General features: G+C 37.2%; 3 protein-coding genes across 3 annotated transcripts; 2 read left to right on the forward strand and 1 right to left on the reverse strand.

The window, feature by feature from the left end:
- Positions 1-1542: 1542 nt before the first annotated feature.
- LOC126630645 (zinc finger protein ZAT9-like) lies at positions 1543-2990 on the reverse strand. The gene has a single exon (XM_050300799.1). The coding sequence runs from the start codon at positions 2739-2741 to the stop codon at positions 1788-1790; it is 954 nt and encodes a 317-aa protein (XP_050156756.1). The 5' UTR covers positions 2742-2990; the 3' UTR covers positions 1543-1787.
- A 2108-nt stretch (positions 2991-5098) lies between these two features.
- LOC126630624 (structural maintenance of chromosomes protein 6B-like) lies at positions 5099-15255 on the forward strand. The gene is made up of 28 exons (XM_050300771.1): positions 5099-5451; positions 5632-5737; positions 6159-6292; positions 7026-7081; positions 7373-7459; positions 7536-7856; positions 8059-8178; positions 8704-8838; positions 9645-9721; positions 9813-9888; positions 10051-10125; positions 10309-10413; positions 10662-10831; positions 10920-11022; positions 11135-11247; positions 11541-11745; positions 11949-12074; positions 12177-12291; positions 12380-12465; positions 12574-12669; positions 13180-13316; positions 13413-13515; positions 13999-14078; positions 14162-14240; positions 14331-14388; positions 14530-14627; positions 14749-14843; positions 15004-15255. The coding sequence occupies exons 1-28, from the start codon at positions 5310-5312 to the stop codon at positions 15059-15061; spliced, it is 3156 nt and encodes a 1051-aa protein (XP_050156728.1). The 5' UTR covers positions 5099-5309; the 3' UTR covers positions 15062-15255.
- Positions 15256-16295: 1040 nt separating this feature from the next.
- On the forward strand, positions 16296-18555 carry LOC126630632 (F-box protein At5g07670-like). The gene is made up of 2 exons (XM_050300787.1): positions 16296-17706; positions 18027-18555. Exons 1-2 carry the CDS (start codon positions 16484-16486, stop codon positions 18349-18351), a joined length of 1548 nt encoding a protein of 515 aa, XP_050156744.1. The 5' UTR covers positions 16296-16483; the 3' UTR covers positions 18352-18555.
- The last annotated feature ends 225 nt before the right edge of the window (positions 18556-18780 follow it).

Below are 18780 nucleotides of genomic sequence, written 5' to 3' on the forward strand. Positions count from 1 at the left end.
TTAATTACTATATTTGATATGACAGTTTCAATTTTTGGCCACGACATTCTTGTAAGGATGATAATTAATGGTTAATATTTTTCTCTACTATATCCTATTTTCAATTCGAGAATGATTTATATGTAACAAGTTTACAGTCATAGTAGCATACGTCTGTTCTAAAAAATCAATAACATGTGTACATTTTTCAACACATGACATTGTATTATTAAATCTAAACGCATAACTCGTTTCATGTAAATTGTTCTCCTCCAATTTGTACATTCGTCTTGATAATTCTTTTAAATCATAAAAAACATGAAAATGTATATAAAACAATATAAATATATAATAACAATGAGATTTGAGATTCTAAAGATTCAAAACTAGGAGTGTTTATAAGAGTAAACGAGTTAAGAATGGGAGGAACAACACGGATAATGTTCTAGCACATTAGAGGCAACAAGACCTAATTGGACAAAAGTTAAAAATAAAAAATGCCATCTCTATTTTAAAGTGCCATAAGGTGTTGGGTTAGGCCATGCAGAGAGTGCAACCCTCGAGTTGAGTTGTCGTTGAGTTTAGAATTCTGAACAGGTTGTCGGTGCTTAACCAAAGGAAACTAAAGATGACATCACGTCATCATGCCCCTTGTGCCTTAGGTTATGTCGGAACTAACTTAAATTCTGCTAGTAGACACGACATTTATCAATTGAAGTAGAAGTGACACCATGAGTTAACTCTTGCAACTAATTTTTTATACATACTGATTTATCCAACTTAGCTACACTCGAGACGGTATAAAACCCTTATTTAATTAAATGCAAAATGGCATTATTTGACTGGTTATGTCATACTTTTCACCTCATAAAATTACCACATTACACCAGAAATAAAAGAAGAATCCAGAAGAAGATAAGAAGGGGGAGAGAGAGACAGGTTCAGCTGCATGAGTGGGCTCTTTCTCTCTCTTGACTTGTTCACCAACTGTGCAAACTATGAAGGAGGAGATGACAGGTAGAAACTTAAATCATTTTACATTCAAAAAATAAAGCACAAACTTTTTTGCATTTTTGGACTTTAATTCTCTCTCCAAACTTATATTTTTGTCCTCATCTTATTCAAAATTTTAATTAATTTGTTTTCCTAAAGAGAAAAATGAGGGAAACAGTTTCGATCGATAAGCCTTTTAAAAACAAGTGGCTGCACAAGCAAAAACAAGGGCAGCTTCATGCAACTTCTTAATTTTTTTGGAATGAGATCCTCTCCGGATTCTCAAATCGTGTCTGTTTATCGTACATTAGTTTTTATTAAGTACTGTTTATGTTTAATTTTAAATAAAAATATTTAAAATAATTTATGACTGCACTATATACGATGAACGGACATGATTTGAGAATTTCCAAAATCCTCACAAAGAGGATTCGAAAATCGAGTTTAGCAATTTTGACACTCCCGGTTTAACTTCTGAATACCAAAATCGAGTTTAGCCATTTTGACCCTCGTAATTTAGCTTAAGAGAGCCAAAGTCCGAGTTTAACTTCTAATGACGAGAAGCTATACTGATACTGCCAAAATCGCTACCTTAATTCGTTCCATGCAGTACGAAGTGTAAACTATTAAAATATCCAAAAAAAACCACTGTATGACATCCTCAACAGAGAAATGAGAAATTTCTAGTTCATGTTCGGAAAACAAAACAACAGGATGAACACTTTTTAACTTTTACCTCTCCAACTTTTCAATGATCAAAGATTTCAACTTTCAAATAAGCACTTGTAGTTCAAAAGCACTGTTTTTTTACTGCATTAATCGGAAACTGTTGAGAATTCAACCTGGCTAACCTCCTCTTCTTCCTCCTCTGGTGCAGGGAGATTGAGGTCAATGACCAAATTGTCCACAAAATTAGTAGAAGACGATGGCAAATTAACATTCCTAGTAGGGGCATTGGTGGTCAAATTGTTGTAGTAGTGTACTTTTTTGTGCCTACCAAGTGCTTGACCAGAATCAAACTGTTTGAAACAAACAGAGCACTCAAATGTCCTGTGATTCTCCACCACCGCCAAATTACCATTCTGCCCATCATCTTCCTCAAAATCTTCATCTTCTTCCTCTTCATAGTCATCAAACACTTGGGTTTTCAGGATTTTCTTGTGACTAGCTCTGTGCCCTCCGAGCGCTTGATAAGATATAAACACTTTGTCACAAGTCTCACACTTGTACTTCCCCCGAGTCCGAACCCGAGCATGTGACCGAAAACCAGAACCGCCTCGGTCGTCGGATTCATCCTCTTCCTCCTCATCCGCGGACTCATCCACCCCATTTTTTACTTTTACTTTTTCCCATTTATCCATCGAGAGCATGATAAGACACATAGCCACATCTTCAGTTGAAAAAGCATCGGTAACAGAACTCACCTGCTCTGCCTCGAACGGCAGTGTCAGCGACGATTTCCCAATCACTTTGCGGCGCCGCTTGGATCTTCTATGAGTTGGGTTTCGCGGGTGGGACTCGCTGTCGCTGTCTCCGCCATCGTGGACCACGGCTGAATCCAGAGAAGAATGCATGGCCCTGTTCGAAGTCGAAAATGGAGGGGACGACGACTCGGGCGAGTCACTGAGTTGCTGATGCTGCTGCTGCGGCGGCGACTGCGGCTTTGGAGGGAGAGGAAGCTTGGCGAGGTGGGATCTCATGTGACCCCCCATCGCTTTTCCATTGGAGAACCGCTTGTTGCAGATCTTGCAGATTCTCTGCTTCTCCATGGAAGATGAAGAGCACCAAATCTCTGTTTTCTCTCTCTAAAAACTGTGCGTTTGATGTGGGGAGAGAGAGAGAGGGGAGAGTGTGAAACTTAATAGGGCACTTAATATGGTGAGTAGGTGACAAGCATTTCTTTACGCAAAAGGAACAAAACCAGAAATATATGTCCTTCGGAGGCCGTGGCCATATGGGACATGGTACTTTGTATTTTTTGGTTAGTGCTTGAGCGCTCCTGTTATATATGTTTTCGGTTTTTTTTCTTTGTATATATGGTGCAATTATGATAGTATCCGACTCGCATCGGTGTAAATCTGAACGCATTAAGTAGTAAATTCAAATGCATTCTCAAAAGAAAAATAAAAGTTCATTTTTTTCTGGACGTGGTTTGTATTTTCATATGTTTTTGCTCCTTTTTGGGTTGAATGTGCCTTTATTTTAGTGCTTATTTTCTGGCCAAATAATCTCCCAATGTGGATTACTTGCCTTTTATTCATAAATGATGAAATATGAAGTTTTATCTTGATTATAAGTGACCTTTAGGTTTCAATATTATCCAAATGTGACTTTAGGTGACTGGTGATCAGTTATAAATAAAATCAAATGGCACAAAACAACTTTCCTAATTTGAAGGATATACTTATAATAATAGCTTTTACAAACGATAGTATTCGTAGGTTAAATTGTTCGAGGAGGAGATTGGTGGAGATCAAACCCGCACTAAATTGCATATGCATTGTTACTTTCTGCCACTGCGACAAAGTGGCATTTGCTACATATTACTAACTATTATGTGAACGTTTTTAAGCATGGCCAAGTTTTATACATAATCACAATACGCCGTGTCAGTTGTAATGTGTCACGTAGACTACAGAATTACACGTCAATACTTGAATTTAAGTGACACATGAACGACGTTTCTGAGCACTTCCAAATTTTATACATCGATCACAATACGCCGCGTTAGTTTTAACGTGCTACGTAAAACTGCAGAACTCCACGTCAATAACCGTGTTTAAGAGACATGTGAACACGATTTTCTACTTATTTTTTCTTTGGAAGGTACTATTTACCTAGTTAGGCTAGTTTAAACCATATTTTTTTACATTGACATGAAAAGAAAAAAAATTGTGTGTTAAAAGAACACACAACCCTACATGCACATATAATATTACCAGTAATTTGTGTAAAACAATTCTATAAATGTTGGAATCTGAATCTTGATCATCTGGAATTATGCAAAACAACTGCTGTAAATTGATTTAATCTCTGATTAGTTTGCATGGATTGGAAACAGTCTTCGAGAAAGGAAGCTAATTTGGATTCCTTAAATTACGAGGTGGAGTTTAAGTTGGACTGAATCACGACAGGAGTTGGGTAGGGCTGTCTTGGTACGATATGGGGCCGCGTGACTCGAAAAGTGTGTTTTGCTTAAGCAAATAAAGCCTCATATATCATGTTGGGATTTACCCATTAGTGTAAATATCGTGTTTGTGTTAACTCACGATTTAGAACAATATTTATAATAAACAAGGTTTTAAAAGATGTTTACGTATAGTTTTTTCTTGAAAAAAGATATGTACGTTCTTGCTTTATTAATATGTTCTCATACGAGAATAGGAACTTATCAAGAGTTTCAGTGTATCTGCCACAATTTAAAAGGGCGACCTCAAGTCAATCAAGCTTCTTACTTTGCGAGGGTCGGGAGAATAACGTTTATCGTACGCAATTTTATCCTTACTTTACAAATAGGTTGTTCCCACAACATCAACTTGTGATCTTTTGGTTAAAAAGAAGCAATATTCCCATTGCGCCAAAGTTGATCTTCTGCAATTTTAAGTGAAAAATCAGCTTAATCACTCTTGTCGATTTTGGGTTGGAACATGGATCCCCAATGGATACTTATCAGCCCTCACGATATCAGGTAATGTTTTACGAAAGATAATGATCCGATTTTCGGACTTACTGCAACAATTCCTCGAAAACGTCAGATAAACAAAGCAATGCCAGAAGCTGGTAATGCTTGATCATGTGGGGGATTATATAGAATGTTTTAGGCTATTGCGAAAATTGTAATGTGCTCCGATGTTTTATATGTCAGAGAATACTACAAAGTCCTAAACTCTTTGATTAGTTGTTGGTGGGCATTCCAAAACTTCGATTGTTATGTTTTCTTAAGAGAGACTGTTTTAGCTGGGACTACAATCCTATGTTTAATGTTGTGTGAACTAACAAATAAATGTGATCAAATTGTGCACTTTTAAATACATTTCCATTCTTACGACGAGAATTGAATTTAAAGCATCTCATTTACGAACGGAAAAAAAAAAAAAAAAAAACCCCCGACACCACTCCCCAACTTCCCCTAGAACGTCAAAGCCTCTCAAATTTCTCCTCTTTGAGGGAAAAAGAACGCGTCACTCCCACGCCCTACTTCTCTCTTCCCGCCTAAATCCTCCAGTCCCATCAATCAAGTCCCACCCTCTCTACCTTCCCGAAATACTCCGTCAGTCTAGTCTCCTAGGGTTTTGTCTCCGACCTTCGCGAGAACGCCATCGCACTCGGACCCAGCCATGGGTGACCCTATCTCCGGCCTCCGCCAGCGTTCCGGGTCCGGCATCGTCCAGAGAGTCAGATTGGAGAACTTCATGTGCCACAGTAGCTTGCAGATTGAGCTCGGCGACTGGGTCAATTTCATCACCGGTCAAAATGGAAGTAAGCCCTCCTCTCTCTCTCTTCCTCTCTCTACTCTCTCTCTCTCTCTCTCTCTATAAATGCGTCTGTTTGAATTGGGTTTATGAATTGTATGTGAAATTGATCGAATTTATGGTTTTTTTTGGTAAATTGGGGGTTTGAAATTGTGTATATATGAGTTGATTGTTTGTGTTTCTGTAGGTGGTAAAAGTGCAATACTGACAGCTCTGTGTGTGGCCTTTGGGTCTCGAGCTAAAGGCACTCAAAGGGCGTCGACATTGAAGGATTTCATAAAAACTGGTTGCAGGTTCGTGCCTTCTGCTCTTTTTCCAGTTTTCCTTTTTTCTTAGGTATGTGTGGCATGTTTTGGTTTGTGTGTGCACGGTATGGCAAATCATTGAATTTTGAAAGTGATATGTTATAGAAAAGAACTGTTTGCGTAGAGGGTTGTTCCACATTTGGTTCCAACTCACGTGAATAGTAACAGATAGAGGGTCGTGGTCTACATTTGATTTCAAGTGAAAATCCAAAGATTAAATACCTGGGACTTTCAAAAGCTTTCTTCTTTCTCTTAAGAAAATTTTACGGTGAAATTTTCTGGTGGTTGAGTTTCACTTCCAAATCCTAATGCATGATGGAACGCCTTAAGTGGTTTTGACTTCTTTAAGTATCTGTTCTTAAACTGCTTTTTGGTGTCTCACATTTTTATATGCTGTGTTATATTGCAGTAATGCTGTTGTCCAAGTGGAACTCAAAAATCAAGGGGAGGATGCTTTTAAGCCTGAAATATATGGGGACATCATAACGGTAGAGCGCAGGATTTCTGGAACCACAAGTGCCACTGTTTTGAAGGATAAACAAGGTTTAAACTTTAAATTCCTTTGCTTATATAATTTTGTTTTGCTCTCTCTGATGAGCCAGGAACGTAGTTACTTAAACATAGAGTATATAGAGTTGATTCAAATTTTATGGTATTGACTTTGAGGTATCGAGTGAATAATTTTCTTACAGTATTGCTTGTTTGTATTTCTACCTACATAAAACGTTGATTAAACTATTGACTTTAAACTTTTAAACTGATATTAATATACTTTCTCATCTTGTTTGTACTTGTTTTTGGTGAATCAGCTAGAAATATTGTTGGTTGGCATATTTGTCCTTGTGGCAGTTTCATTCTTTTGTGTTCCCATGTTAAAGGTTGGCATGCACCACAGGGTTGCCTATGTATTAAAAATCTTTACAAAACATGGTTGTTACATTTTTCTTTATCCATCTTTCTTTTACTAAATATTTGTAAACTTGTTATAGGAAAACCGTTTCTTTTCCAAAAAAAAAAAAAAAAAAAAAAAGTTTTAGGAAAACTTCTTCTGACATGTATCAATCTTTTGCTTCAATTTTGTTTCCCAACCTTATATCATTGAAATAATGAAAGACCTGTGAGATGGAACTGTTGTTCATTATGTTTTTCTTTTCTAATAATATTGATATGATTTTTTCCCTTCATAATCTTTTCTGCTGTACTATAGTGCCAGATCATTGATTCATGACGTTGTAGTTTTCATTTGACCATGTTCTCCATCTGAGGAGTTTGGCAGGAAGAAGGGTTGCTTCTCGAAAAGAGGATCTTCGAGAGCTAGTAGAACATTTTAATGTGAGTGTTTTTCCTAGTACGTGCTTAATCTGCTTTGCATCAATTATTTTTTAGAAACTATCTGTTTGCATTAAGTTAGCATGGTAGACTAAGACTAACAAGATTGTTCACTGCTATTTTGTTGTTTCATGAAGATGATATGTTTAATTTGAGTGATAATTTATATTTGACCACATTTAGTAATGTTTAATTGTTAGAGGTTTGTATCATGTTATGTGCATTTCAACACTTCCCTTCATCAAAGTTAGACTCCTGCAAAGGATATTCATGATTCAATGCTTTACACTGCAGATTGATGTGGAGAATCCTTGTGTTGTCATGAGTCAAGACAAAAGCAGAGAGTTTTTGCATTCTGGGAATGACAAAGATAAATTCAAGGTGATTATTTATGTTGCGTGTTATCTGAGAAGAACAGAGTTCAATGGTTGTGCTGTACTGACACATGATTGTTCAGTTCTTTTACAAGGCCACACTTCTTCAGCAAGTTGAAGATCTTTTGCAAAACATTGAAAAACAGTTGGAGAAGGCAGGTGTTGTTGTTGATGAATTAGAGGGCTCAATAAGACCTATTGAAAGGGAACTTAATGAGTTGCAAGAAAAGATTAAAAGCATGGAGCATGTTGAAGAAATATCTCAAAAAGCAAAACAGTTAAAAAAGAAGCTTGCTTGGTCATGGGTATATGATGTGGACAAGCAACTCCAGGAACAGAATTTGAGAATTGTCAAGCTTAAAGATCGTGTGCCTCGATGCCAAGCTAAAATTGATGAAAAAATAGTGAGTTGACAGAGATATCTTTCTAAATTTTCCTCATCGACTGTTGTCTTTCTGATTTCTTAAGAAATATTAAGTGGAAGTAAGTCTTCAGCTTTGAAAAGAATCCAGAGAATACAAACAGAAAAGATTCTTGAAGGAAAAATAGTTGTGTTTGTTTTATCTATTGTACAGGGTTCTGATAAAAAATATATCTATTTTACAGGGTCAAGTGGTGAAACTGAGAGAATGCTTCACCTTGAAGAAATCTGAAATTGATCAGATGATGGCAAAGACATCAGAAATTAGGAGAATGAAGGACGAATTACAGCAGACACTAACATTGGTACGTTGAAAGCTTGTTCTTTTTAGAAGTATCCTGAGTGAAGGATACATATTTTCTTGGGAGGTGATTTTCACACTCTTAAGCTTCTCACATACACCCTCTTATTTGTAGCCATTGGATTGAATTAATCAAATGAAACAATGGACATGATTAAACAGGGGTGCGAGAGAGGCTAAAAAGGGTGTGTGTTTATCATTTGACTTCCCCTTCCTCAGTTTCTTTATCCTAAAATTAAAAAATAAAAAAGAATGCAAGTAACTTCTTCTGCAAATGTTTTTTTCACCAGCAAGTCATCTCAAAAGAAACTGCTGTTTAGTGATACATACTTCATTTTTATTTACAATTGAATTCTGAAAAAATTGTAACGTTGAAATTGCTAAGTATGTGTTACCTTTCTGAATATGCTTGCCTATTTGGTAATTAGCTATCAAATTCCTTTTTCTTTGTATCTCTGTTAATTAGTTCTTGTATGTTCATGAAAATGTTACATCCTTTCAAGATAATGGGTGCCAAATCCTCTTTTAGGCCACGAAAGAGAAGATTGGGATTGGAGAAGAATATAGCCGCAAAGCTAACCATATCCAGAAGTTGATGAATGCTGTTAGGTCTCTTCAGCAACAGATTGAGGATACACAGGAGCAACATGCCAAACATACACAGGTTTTTTCTGTTTCCTGTTGTGTACAACCATATATCAGCATTACTTCTTTGAGAGCATGCTAGTTTGTTCTTTCTTCATTTTGTTTTTCCTTCACAGAACTTACTGTGAATACTATTCTCATTGAAGGGATGCTTTTGTTGATGTAAAGATTAGATGGTTTACATGAAAATCTCAAGTAGTGGTTCAATATGGTTTCAGGTGATTAGTCAATCAATAGGCCATGGAAATAGTAGGGGTTATTTAGTGGCTACTGAAATAGTACAGGCTTCGAACTTGCCCTTGTAATATGTGAGGCTGAGCCGCTGAAGTTAGGATTACCTGGTTTTTAATAGTTGCAATTATAGAGAAAAGGGCCTGGGGTTCTAAGGAATAAAAGGTCGTACCCAGTGCACAAGGCTCCCGCTTTACGCAGGGTCTGGGAGAGGTGAATGTCGGCTAGCCTTACCCCTGGTTAAAAGATCCCATAAATTTGTTAACCTGTAATTGCAAATTCTGGCTCACAGTTTCTTGAAGTATTGAAAGTTGTATACAACTTTGGCTTTATACTCAAAGTCAACATTCCATCATCAAATTTAATATCTTTAGTTATAATGAAAACAAAATATTTACTCTTGGTTGTAATATCTCAAATCAGAAATGTATTCTTCCTTTGCTTAATTCCAATAAAGGATTTATAATGAAAAATAGCCAGGGAATACAAAAATTGATTTTGTGCCTAATTAGATTACACGCAAATGGATGGGTTAATCTTCTTAAGCATCTTTAAAATATCAGCTTTTACACCACTAATTTGATATTGTTGCAGGCAGAAGAATCTGCAATAGAGGAAAAGCTGAAAGAACTCCAAAATGAGGTTTCTACTGTTGAATCAATGCTTTCCAGGTTGAAAGTCATAAATTTCGTCAATTTATGTTTTGCGTTGCAGTCAAGGAAGATTTAACCAAATCCCAGTTGCATCTAATGATATTTTCAGGTTGAAGGAAGAGGAGAGTGCCTTATCAGAATGCATACAACAGATAAATAATGAAATCAGAGAGATAAATCAAATGGTATGAAATGTTTGGCTTGATTTAATAACTTGAAATTGTTTATCGCAAATTTTTGCACATTTTATGTAGTTAATTTCATAACTTGAAAATGCATAATTTGTTTGTCAAACTTAGATAGCTGTGATTCTTGAATATATATATGATGACAGGTTGATCTTTCAGATTCAAAATATTGACAAGAATCGCCGAGAGATCTCAAGTGTTATTCGTGAGCTTCGTCAAAACCAAACCAACAAGGTGAGGCTCTCTCTATATTGTGGTCTTAGAAGCATGTGAAATCACTAGTCTTTTCTGTGTGGGATATTTCAAACGAAGTCCATTTGTACCCATCCCTTCTAAAATGCATATGCAATAGCTCACGTGCGCATTTTACTAGAAATAACTGTAATGCTCAGTAGGAAAAATGTTATTGTTATACAGGTGACAGCATTTGGTGGACAGCAGGTGATATACCTCCTACAATCGATTGAGAGACATCATCAAAGATTCACAAGTCCTCCTATTGGTCCAATTGGTGCCCACCTGGTAAGTGTGGAACAACTGTATTACATTCTACATAATTTGGACTTCTGTATTTCACCATACCAAATTAAATGTTTTGAATAAGAATTGTTTTTTCTGTGATGCACTTCCATAATTTCTACTGAACTTACACAGTTAATACTTAGTGTTACTTTACTCTTCAATTTACTTGTTCTTTCTAGCAAGATTCTTTTTTTACTGCCGCTTGCAACTACATGCTAAGTGATGCATCTTTATGGTTGTTTCTGCAGACTTTGAATAATGGTGATGTCTGGGGCCCTGCTGTTGAACATGCCATTGGAAGGTTGCTCAATGCTTTCATTGTAACGAATCATAAAGACTCTCTTCTTCTGAGAGCATGTGCAAAAGAAGCGAAGTACAACAACGTTCAGATTATCATATATGACTTTTCATTACCAAGGTAGATATTAATTCTCAGTTTGCTGTCTCATACAGTGCATGTTTTCTTTCTGTGATTGCATAATTCCCCTCTGTTTTTTCTGGACTAGGTTGCATATACCTCCTCACATGCTTCCACAAACAGAGCACCCAACTACTCTTTCCCGTGTTCATTCTGAAAATCATACTGTTCTAAATGTTTTGGTAGATAGGGTAAGTTACAGGCTTCTTTTGCTCATACCATGATTTATGGTATATTATGTTACGTGTTGATCTTGCTAGACATGACATTTACTTTATTATTTTCTGAACTAATCTCTTCCAGGGAGATATTGAAAGGCAAGTTCTTGTACGAGATTATGACGTGGGAAAAACAGTTGCTTTTGACCAGAGGATCTCAAATTTAAAGGAGGTTGTCACTTTAGATGGTAGTAGGATGTAAGCAAAAGATAGATCTGATTCCTGTTACATATTCTTCAATTTTCACATTTACATCTGGATTGGAAAGTTTGTTTTGCTTTTAATGTCATAAATCTATGTACTGAAGTTTTGTCTAACCTTCTAGTATAATTTTCTATTCCTCATAAAATTTTATTTTAACTGGGCAAGGTTCTATACTGTTGATGGCAAGTTTGGAAACTGATTATTGTCTCTCAATCTTCTACCGCATTCATCGGGTTCAGACGCAGTGTGGGTTTACAAATAAGCTCATATTTCTGTCTTATTTCTAGGTTTTCTCGTGGCTCTGTCCAGACAGTACTCCCTCCCAATAAGAGAGTTAGAACTGGTCGTCTTTGTAGTTCTTATGATGATCAAATTAGTGATCTTGAAAGGCAAGCGAAAAGTGTAGAAGAAGAAGATAAGCAGTGCATGAGGAGAAAAAGAAATGCAGAGCAAAACCTTCAGGATCTTCAAGAGAAGCTCCGAAATGTGAAGGTTATATTTGTTTACCTTCTCTTCTTCGATTATGAGCTTATGCTTTTGAATGCAAAATTAATATAGTTGTCCTATTGTATTTTAGTTTGAAATGTGACACTAAACTTAAGATCCCCTCGTCTAATTCATTGCGATTGATTAGTGGTCTAAATATTTCATTCACGCTGTTTGCTAATCATACTTTGGTTCTTTCCTTTGTGTAGAGGAGGCGTGCGCATGCGGACCGTGATTTGGCATCTAAGAGACTAGCGCTTCAAGACAGTGCGTATGCTGCTGAAGCTAGTACATCACCTGCATCAACTGTTGATGAGCTTCACGAAGAAATCTCAGTCTGTTGCATGATACTTTATGTTTTCATTTACTCCATTATGTGTATCTTTTAAGATAAAGTTCTCTTATTTTGATGAGCTTTATCAACTGTTGATTATCAGAAAATGCAAGAGGAGATTCAAGAAAAGAAAATGTTGCTGCAAAAGTTTCGAGAGAGAACTGATGAAGCTGAAGCAAAGACACATGATCTTAAAGTATCATATGAGAAACTATGTGGTATGGTAACTCATTTTAAGTATTAAGTATTTGGTTCCATACACGTTCTTCCCATCTTACTTTTTCTTTGTGTTCAATAAACCAATAGAGTCGGCAAAAGGAGATATTGATGCCTTTGAGAAAGCAGAGAGAGAACTGATGGAGACTGAAGAAAATCTGGCTTCTGCAGAAGAGGTCTCCTCTGCTTTCCGTAAACTTACACACACACATATACGTGTTTTTTCAATGCGTTGTAACTTTTGTTGTTCTTTCTGTAAATCTAACAATTCAACATTATCTCAGGAGAAAGCTCATTATGAAGGTGTAATGAGGAACAAGGTACTTCGCGATATCCAAGAAGCAGAAAAAGAATTTCAGCAGCTTGAGCATCATCGTGAGGTATTATCATCTACAGCCTATGGTTTCATTATGTCTTAATTCCTGGCAAGCAACAGCTTCATGTACTTTGCTGATTTTGTGTGTACCTTTGACACTCCTGCTTATGTTTTATTTTTTATTAATTTGTAAATTTCCAGGTATGTGATTGTGCAAAGATAATATAGCGTACATTGGAATTCAATTTTCTCTGCCCTTTATTTTATGGTTGATGTCTGTACTTGTGTCTCTGAATTGTTCTTGAGAATTTGAATATTTGTGTACGAAAGATATTGTTTTAGGCCTCATTCGGAAAGTGCTTTTAAAATGACTGAAAATGCTTCCTGCAAGAAGTGCCGGTTATGTGCTTCTTGTAGGAAGCACTTCAAGTTCTTTTCCATGATTCACTTACAGTTTTACTAAGGATTGGTTTCAAAACGCACTTTCATCAAAAGTGTTTTCAGTCATTCTAAAAACACTTCCAAACAAATAGTATCAACTAGTTGCTCAAGTTATCCACTGGCTGAACTGCAGGAGAATTGTAGAAAGGCTTCTATCCTTTGTCCTGAGAGTGAAATTATAGCTATGGGTGATTGGGATGGTAGCACCCCGGAACAGCTCAGTGCCCTATTAACCAGGCTGAATCAGAGGCTTGAGCGAGAGAGCCAGAGGTATGTAAATTATTCTCTCTTTATTGCTTCTGTTGGACAACAATTCCAAACTAAAGCTTGTAAATAAGATCTTTTTTCTTATTTGATCTGTTGCAGATTCACTGAATCCATTGATGACCTTCGAATGTCATATAAGAAAAAAGAACGTAAGATATTAGAGAGACAGAAAAAGTACAGAGCTTACCGAGAAAAGTTACATGTAAGGTCCTGCATGTGTAATGCTATCTTGGTGCTCTAACTGCAAATTTTGGATAATTATATAGCCTCCAGTTTTGCTTTCTATCTGTTCCTTCTACAGAAATTGCATATGCTTTGTAAACTTCTATGTGGAGAAATAATTTCTTTGATTTTGATTGAAACTATGTACTCAATTAATACCTCTGAGCATGTGGAGTTTGTGGATGTGGATTATTGAAGGCATATGGCCTGGGTTATCCCTTGCTTAAAGTTGCCTTCTTAATTAGGCATTGCCCATGAAATGTTACTGCACAGCAGTGATTTTGGAGAAACGATGTTTTATGGTAGTTTATACGTCTGGGATGTGCCCTTTGTTCCCTGTATTCGATATGGTCTGATAACCGTCTATTCTATATCTTCTGTGGAGCGCGGTCCCCAAATGGATGAATCTTGCTGCTCAGAGTCGAATTGATGTATTTTTCCTTGTCCAATCATTTAATTGCAGGCATGCCAGAAAGCCCTAAATTTGCGGCGTAGCAAGTTTGAAAGAAACGCAAATCTTTTAAAGCGCCAGTTGACATGGCAGTATGTTGTCTCTTCTCAATAACAAATCACACCACTTTACTTTTTCAATTCTAGGTACCTTCTAATTTTTATTCTGTTCTTAGTTTTAATACCCATCTGGGAAGGAAAGGGATGAGTGGGAAAATTAAGATAGATGACAGGGAGAGGACCCTTGCTATTGAGGTAAGCTTGGTATTTCTGGACGGCTTGGTATTTCTTTTGCTAATCCTATTTTTCCTTCCAAAACTTGATGCCATGTACTCCTTTGCTCAGGTAAAGATGCCCCAGGATGCATCAAGCAGCACTGTTCGCGACACTAGAGGGCTTTCAGGTTTCCTTCTTAAATACTCTGACTGGTTGTCCATTTATTTCTGTTTTCGTGAAATCTTAGCTCAACGATTTCATTGTTTGCAGTCGGTAATATAAGTACCTAAAAAGAAATAACATTTATGTTAATTTGATTGTTAATCAGGTGGTGAGCGCTCCTTTTCAACATTGTGCTTTACATTGTCTCTTCATGAAATGACAGAAGCCCCGTTTAGAGCAATGGACGAGTTTGATGTTTTCATGGTATGGTTTAAGTATTCCCTTTATGCCAGGAATGACGATCGTGTTCATACTTCTCTATGTTTTGTTACGTGTGAAAGAATGATTACATCGACTATGTTTCTGGAATTCATTTGATCTCCAGGATGCCGTAAGCCGGAAAATCAGCCTAGACACTCTTGTCGATTTTGCATTGGTGCAAGGATCCCAATGGATACTCATCACCCCTCACGATATCAGGTAACGCTGTAAAAAAGATTGTGATCCGGAGTTTCAAACGTTTTGCAATTCAATTTTCTTTCCGTGGATATGAGTCTGCGAATCCTTTTTGCTTTGACGAAATCCAAACATTGCACTTGATCAATGACATGATTCTCTGAATCCGGTTCCTTCGATGCAGTATGGTGAAGAACGGGGAGAGGATAAAGAAGCAGCAAATGGCAGCTCCTCGCTCTTGAATTGTTTCCCTGTCTAGTTTTAATTATTTAGTCATAATAATTACGCGGTAATGCTTGATTAGTTGATGGTAGATATGTATTTATCAACTGACCTTTATTATCTTAATTAACTGAGTGGGAGATTATATGGAATTATTGTAATTAATTATACACTTGGGTTTTTTATTATACATATTTTCAACACTTTTGGGACATTTTTATTCGCTCATTTTTCTGCATTTTTATTCCCGGGCAAGTTTTAACCAAATTAAATCGTCTTATGCATTAAAAATATAATCTACCGTTCATTTTTTTAATAAACAATAAGATTAGTACAACGGAGCTTATGGTGCACTTATAAGAAAGGAAAAGTAATGAAAATGGTTTAAAAACTGAGTTTTAACGATAAGGACAAAATAAATGGTAAAGTGAACATGATTGATTTTTTAGTGTAAAAATATGGTTTTTCGTTAAAGTGAACGGTATCGGGAGTTTTTCGTTAAAGTTCTTATAAGAAAGTTATGTCATCAAGATTAGTCATAACCGCGTTTCGAGCATATCAGAAATATAAGACTTGTTTAGACGTCTTTTTGAAATGCTTAAAAGCGTTTCTAACTAAAATATTTTTTAAGTGTTTTTTGCAAGAAACATCAGTTATATGCTTCTTTCAGGAAGCATATAAGTGTTAAGGATTGGTTCCAAAAACATTTTCACCAAAAACGTTTTTAGTCATTTTAAAAGCAATTCCAAACAAGCACATATGGTGTGTTTGACAATTGCTTTTTATGGAAGTGTGTTTTTTGTGAAAATGCTTTTGGAATCAGTTCCTAGTAAAATGCAAGTGAATTATGAAAAAACACTTGAAGTGTTTTCTGCAAAAGCATATAACTTGTGCTTTTTCTAAAAAACATTTTTTTTCTAAAAAGCACTTAAAAGTGATTTACTAAAAACTCTTTCAATTATTTTAGAAACCAAAAAATATTTTTTTTATCAAAAACATTTTCAATTATTTTAAAAATATTTTCAAATGAATTCATATATCGTTTTTGTCGTTCACATGAGACCACCTCTAAACAAGCAGACACAGATTACAATTTTACCAAATATTAGTATACGAAAAATATCAAACGATAAAAAGAAGAGTCGAAAGTCAATCATTATCGTTTGTTTTTCTGGGTCCTACATCTGAAAAGAAATTTGAATTATAACGGCTATCTAACGATCATATTTGATGAGCGGACATTGTTTCTTGTGCTTCTGGTCTAATCACATCACCAAATGAAATGGCTTTGTAATTTGTTTGGATGTGTGAAAACAAAAAGCGCCGCACACCCAGCCCTTTCATTCAAAACTCGCAAAAAGTTTAGAGAGAGAAAATCTAGCGGTTGATAGAATACTGAGAAAATCTAGAGAGAGAGAGCTGAAACAAGAAGAAAGACAAAAATGGGATACAGAGAAACAGCAGAAGAAGACGACCATGAAACGATGTCGTTGCGGTGCGAGAAACCAAACCCAAAGACCAGCCCTTTACCGCCATCGAAGCGGCGGACGGCGAGGTGGTCAGACATCTGGCTCAAGAACACCACCCCTCTCAAGAACATGATATTCGCTATGCAGCTGGCCTCGCCCAATCCGAAGTCCACCCACAGAACCCTGATCCCCAATTGGGCAAACATTGACCGGACTTCCGTATTGTCCGACGAAATCCTCCTCAAGATCCTCGCCAAGCTCCCGGAATCGCAGCGGAAGCCTAGCTCCGTCGTCTGCAAGCGGTGGCTCAACCTCCACGGCCGCCTTGTACGGTCAATCAAGATCTTGGACTGGAACTTTCTCCAATCGGGTCGGTTAATTTCGCGGTTCCCCAACCTGAATCAGGTGGATCTTCTATCTGGGTCGTTGATTCCGGACCAAAATTCGGGCATTTCGTTGAGTTGTAGGATGTTATCGGTGCATACCGGCTCCGGGTTTTCGCCGAATCAGCGAGTTTTGGAATCGAATTTGCTTCCAGCTGAAGTTGTTGACAGAGGGCTTGATGGGCTGGCGAGTGGATGCCCCAACTTGCGGAAGCTTGTGGTGATTGGCGCTAGTGAATTGGGCCTGCTGAGTGTGGCGGAGGAGTGCCCCACATTGCAAGAACTGGAACTGCACAAGTGCAGTGACAATGTGCTGCGTGGGATTGCGGCGTGTGAGAATTTGCAGGTGCTGAAGCTGGTTGCAAATGTGGATGTACTTTACAGTTCAGTGGTTTCGGACATTGGGTTGACGATTTTAGCTCAAGGATGTACTAGACTGGTAAAGCTTGAGCTTTGGGGATGTGAGGGAGGCTATGATGGGATTAAGGCAATTGGGCAGTGTTGCCAAATGTTGGAGGAGCTGACTTTCTGTGATCACAGGATGGATGGTGGCTGGCTGGCCGCGCTTCCCTATTGCGAAAATTTGAAGACTTTGAGGTTTCAGTCGTGTAAGAGGATTGAAACTGTTCCAGTGCCGGACGAGTACTTGAGTGCTTGTCCGGCTCTGGAAAGGTTGCATTTGGAGAAATGTCAGCTGAGGGACAAGAAGATTGTGAGAGCTTTGTTTATGGTGTGTAGAGCTGCGAAGGAGATTGTTTTTAAGAACTGTTGGGGATTGGAGAATGATATGTTCAGGCTAGCAAGCACTTGCAGGTACATTGGTTCTTTTCTCAATGTTATGCCTTCCGTTGCCTGAGATTTATGTTGGCACGTTATACGCCGATTAGTTATCTGGTATCAATCTACGAATGCTCTTAACGTTACGAGTAGGTTTGCTAGAACAAAAGCTACAAACTTTTCAAAGATTATTGACGATGTACTGTTGGATTTGTTATATTGCAATTGTAATGAACTGTAGATACTTCGATTTGCTTGAATTGTCGAAAGTTCACAGCTTTTACTGGTTGAGTTGCTAAGATTTTTGGTCACTGAATTCTACTTGGGAATTTTATGGGTGTTTGGTGTTGTCGCAGGAGAGTGAAATTGCTATCACTAGAAGGATGTTCAGTGCTAACAACAGAGGGTCTGGAGTCTGTAATTCTTGCCTGGAAGGGGCTCGAATGTCTTCGAGTTGCGTCGTGCAAGAACTTAAAGGACAAGGAGATATCTCCTGCACTGTCAACCTTGTTTTCTACTCTCAAAGAGCTGCAATGGAGACCGGATACCAAATCTCTTCTCCCGTCGAGGATTAATGGAACCACCATAGGAAAGAAAGGCAGTAGATTTTTCAGGAAGACGCGCGATTTGAAGATGCTGTTCGATGATCAGAATCCGCTCCTTGAATTTATCCACAGATGAGATGATCATCAATGATCTCTTGTATGAAGAATGTACGAGGATACAGAGGAAGATTGTTGTTAGTTTTAATCTTCCACAATGAGGAAACAGCCCAGATTGTACAATTATATTACAGTTTGCCCAACCCACTTCTCCCTAGTGAATGTTGGGCAAACCCTTTTCTCCATAACCTTAATTTTATGGTACAAATGTTTTACTTCTTCATTCTTGTTGGTAATTTTGTCAGTTGCTCCGTTAAATTGAGGGTAACTTTTATCCATCCATAGGACATTGCAAATAAAATAGAGACATGTAACAAAAATTTACATGTTTTTCTCATTGAATCGAAACGTCACAATAACAATGTATTAGTGTCATATAACTTTTTTTTTTCTTCTATCATCGACAAGAATAACGTGGCAGAAACATAGAGGTTAGAGAAAAGAAAAG

This window comes from Malus sylvestris, chromosome 7 (genome assembly GCF_916048215.2).
Source record: "Malus sylvestris chromosome 7, drMalSylv7.2, whole genome shotgun sequence".
In the NCBI taxonomy this organism is placed as follows: Eukaryota; Viridiplantae; Streptophyta; class Magnoliopsida; order Rosales; family Rosaceae; genus Malus; species Malus sylvestris.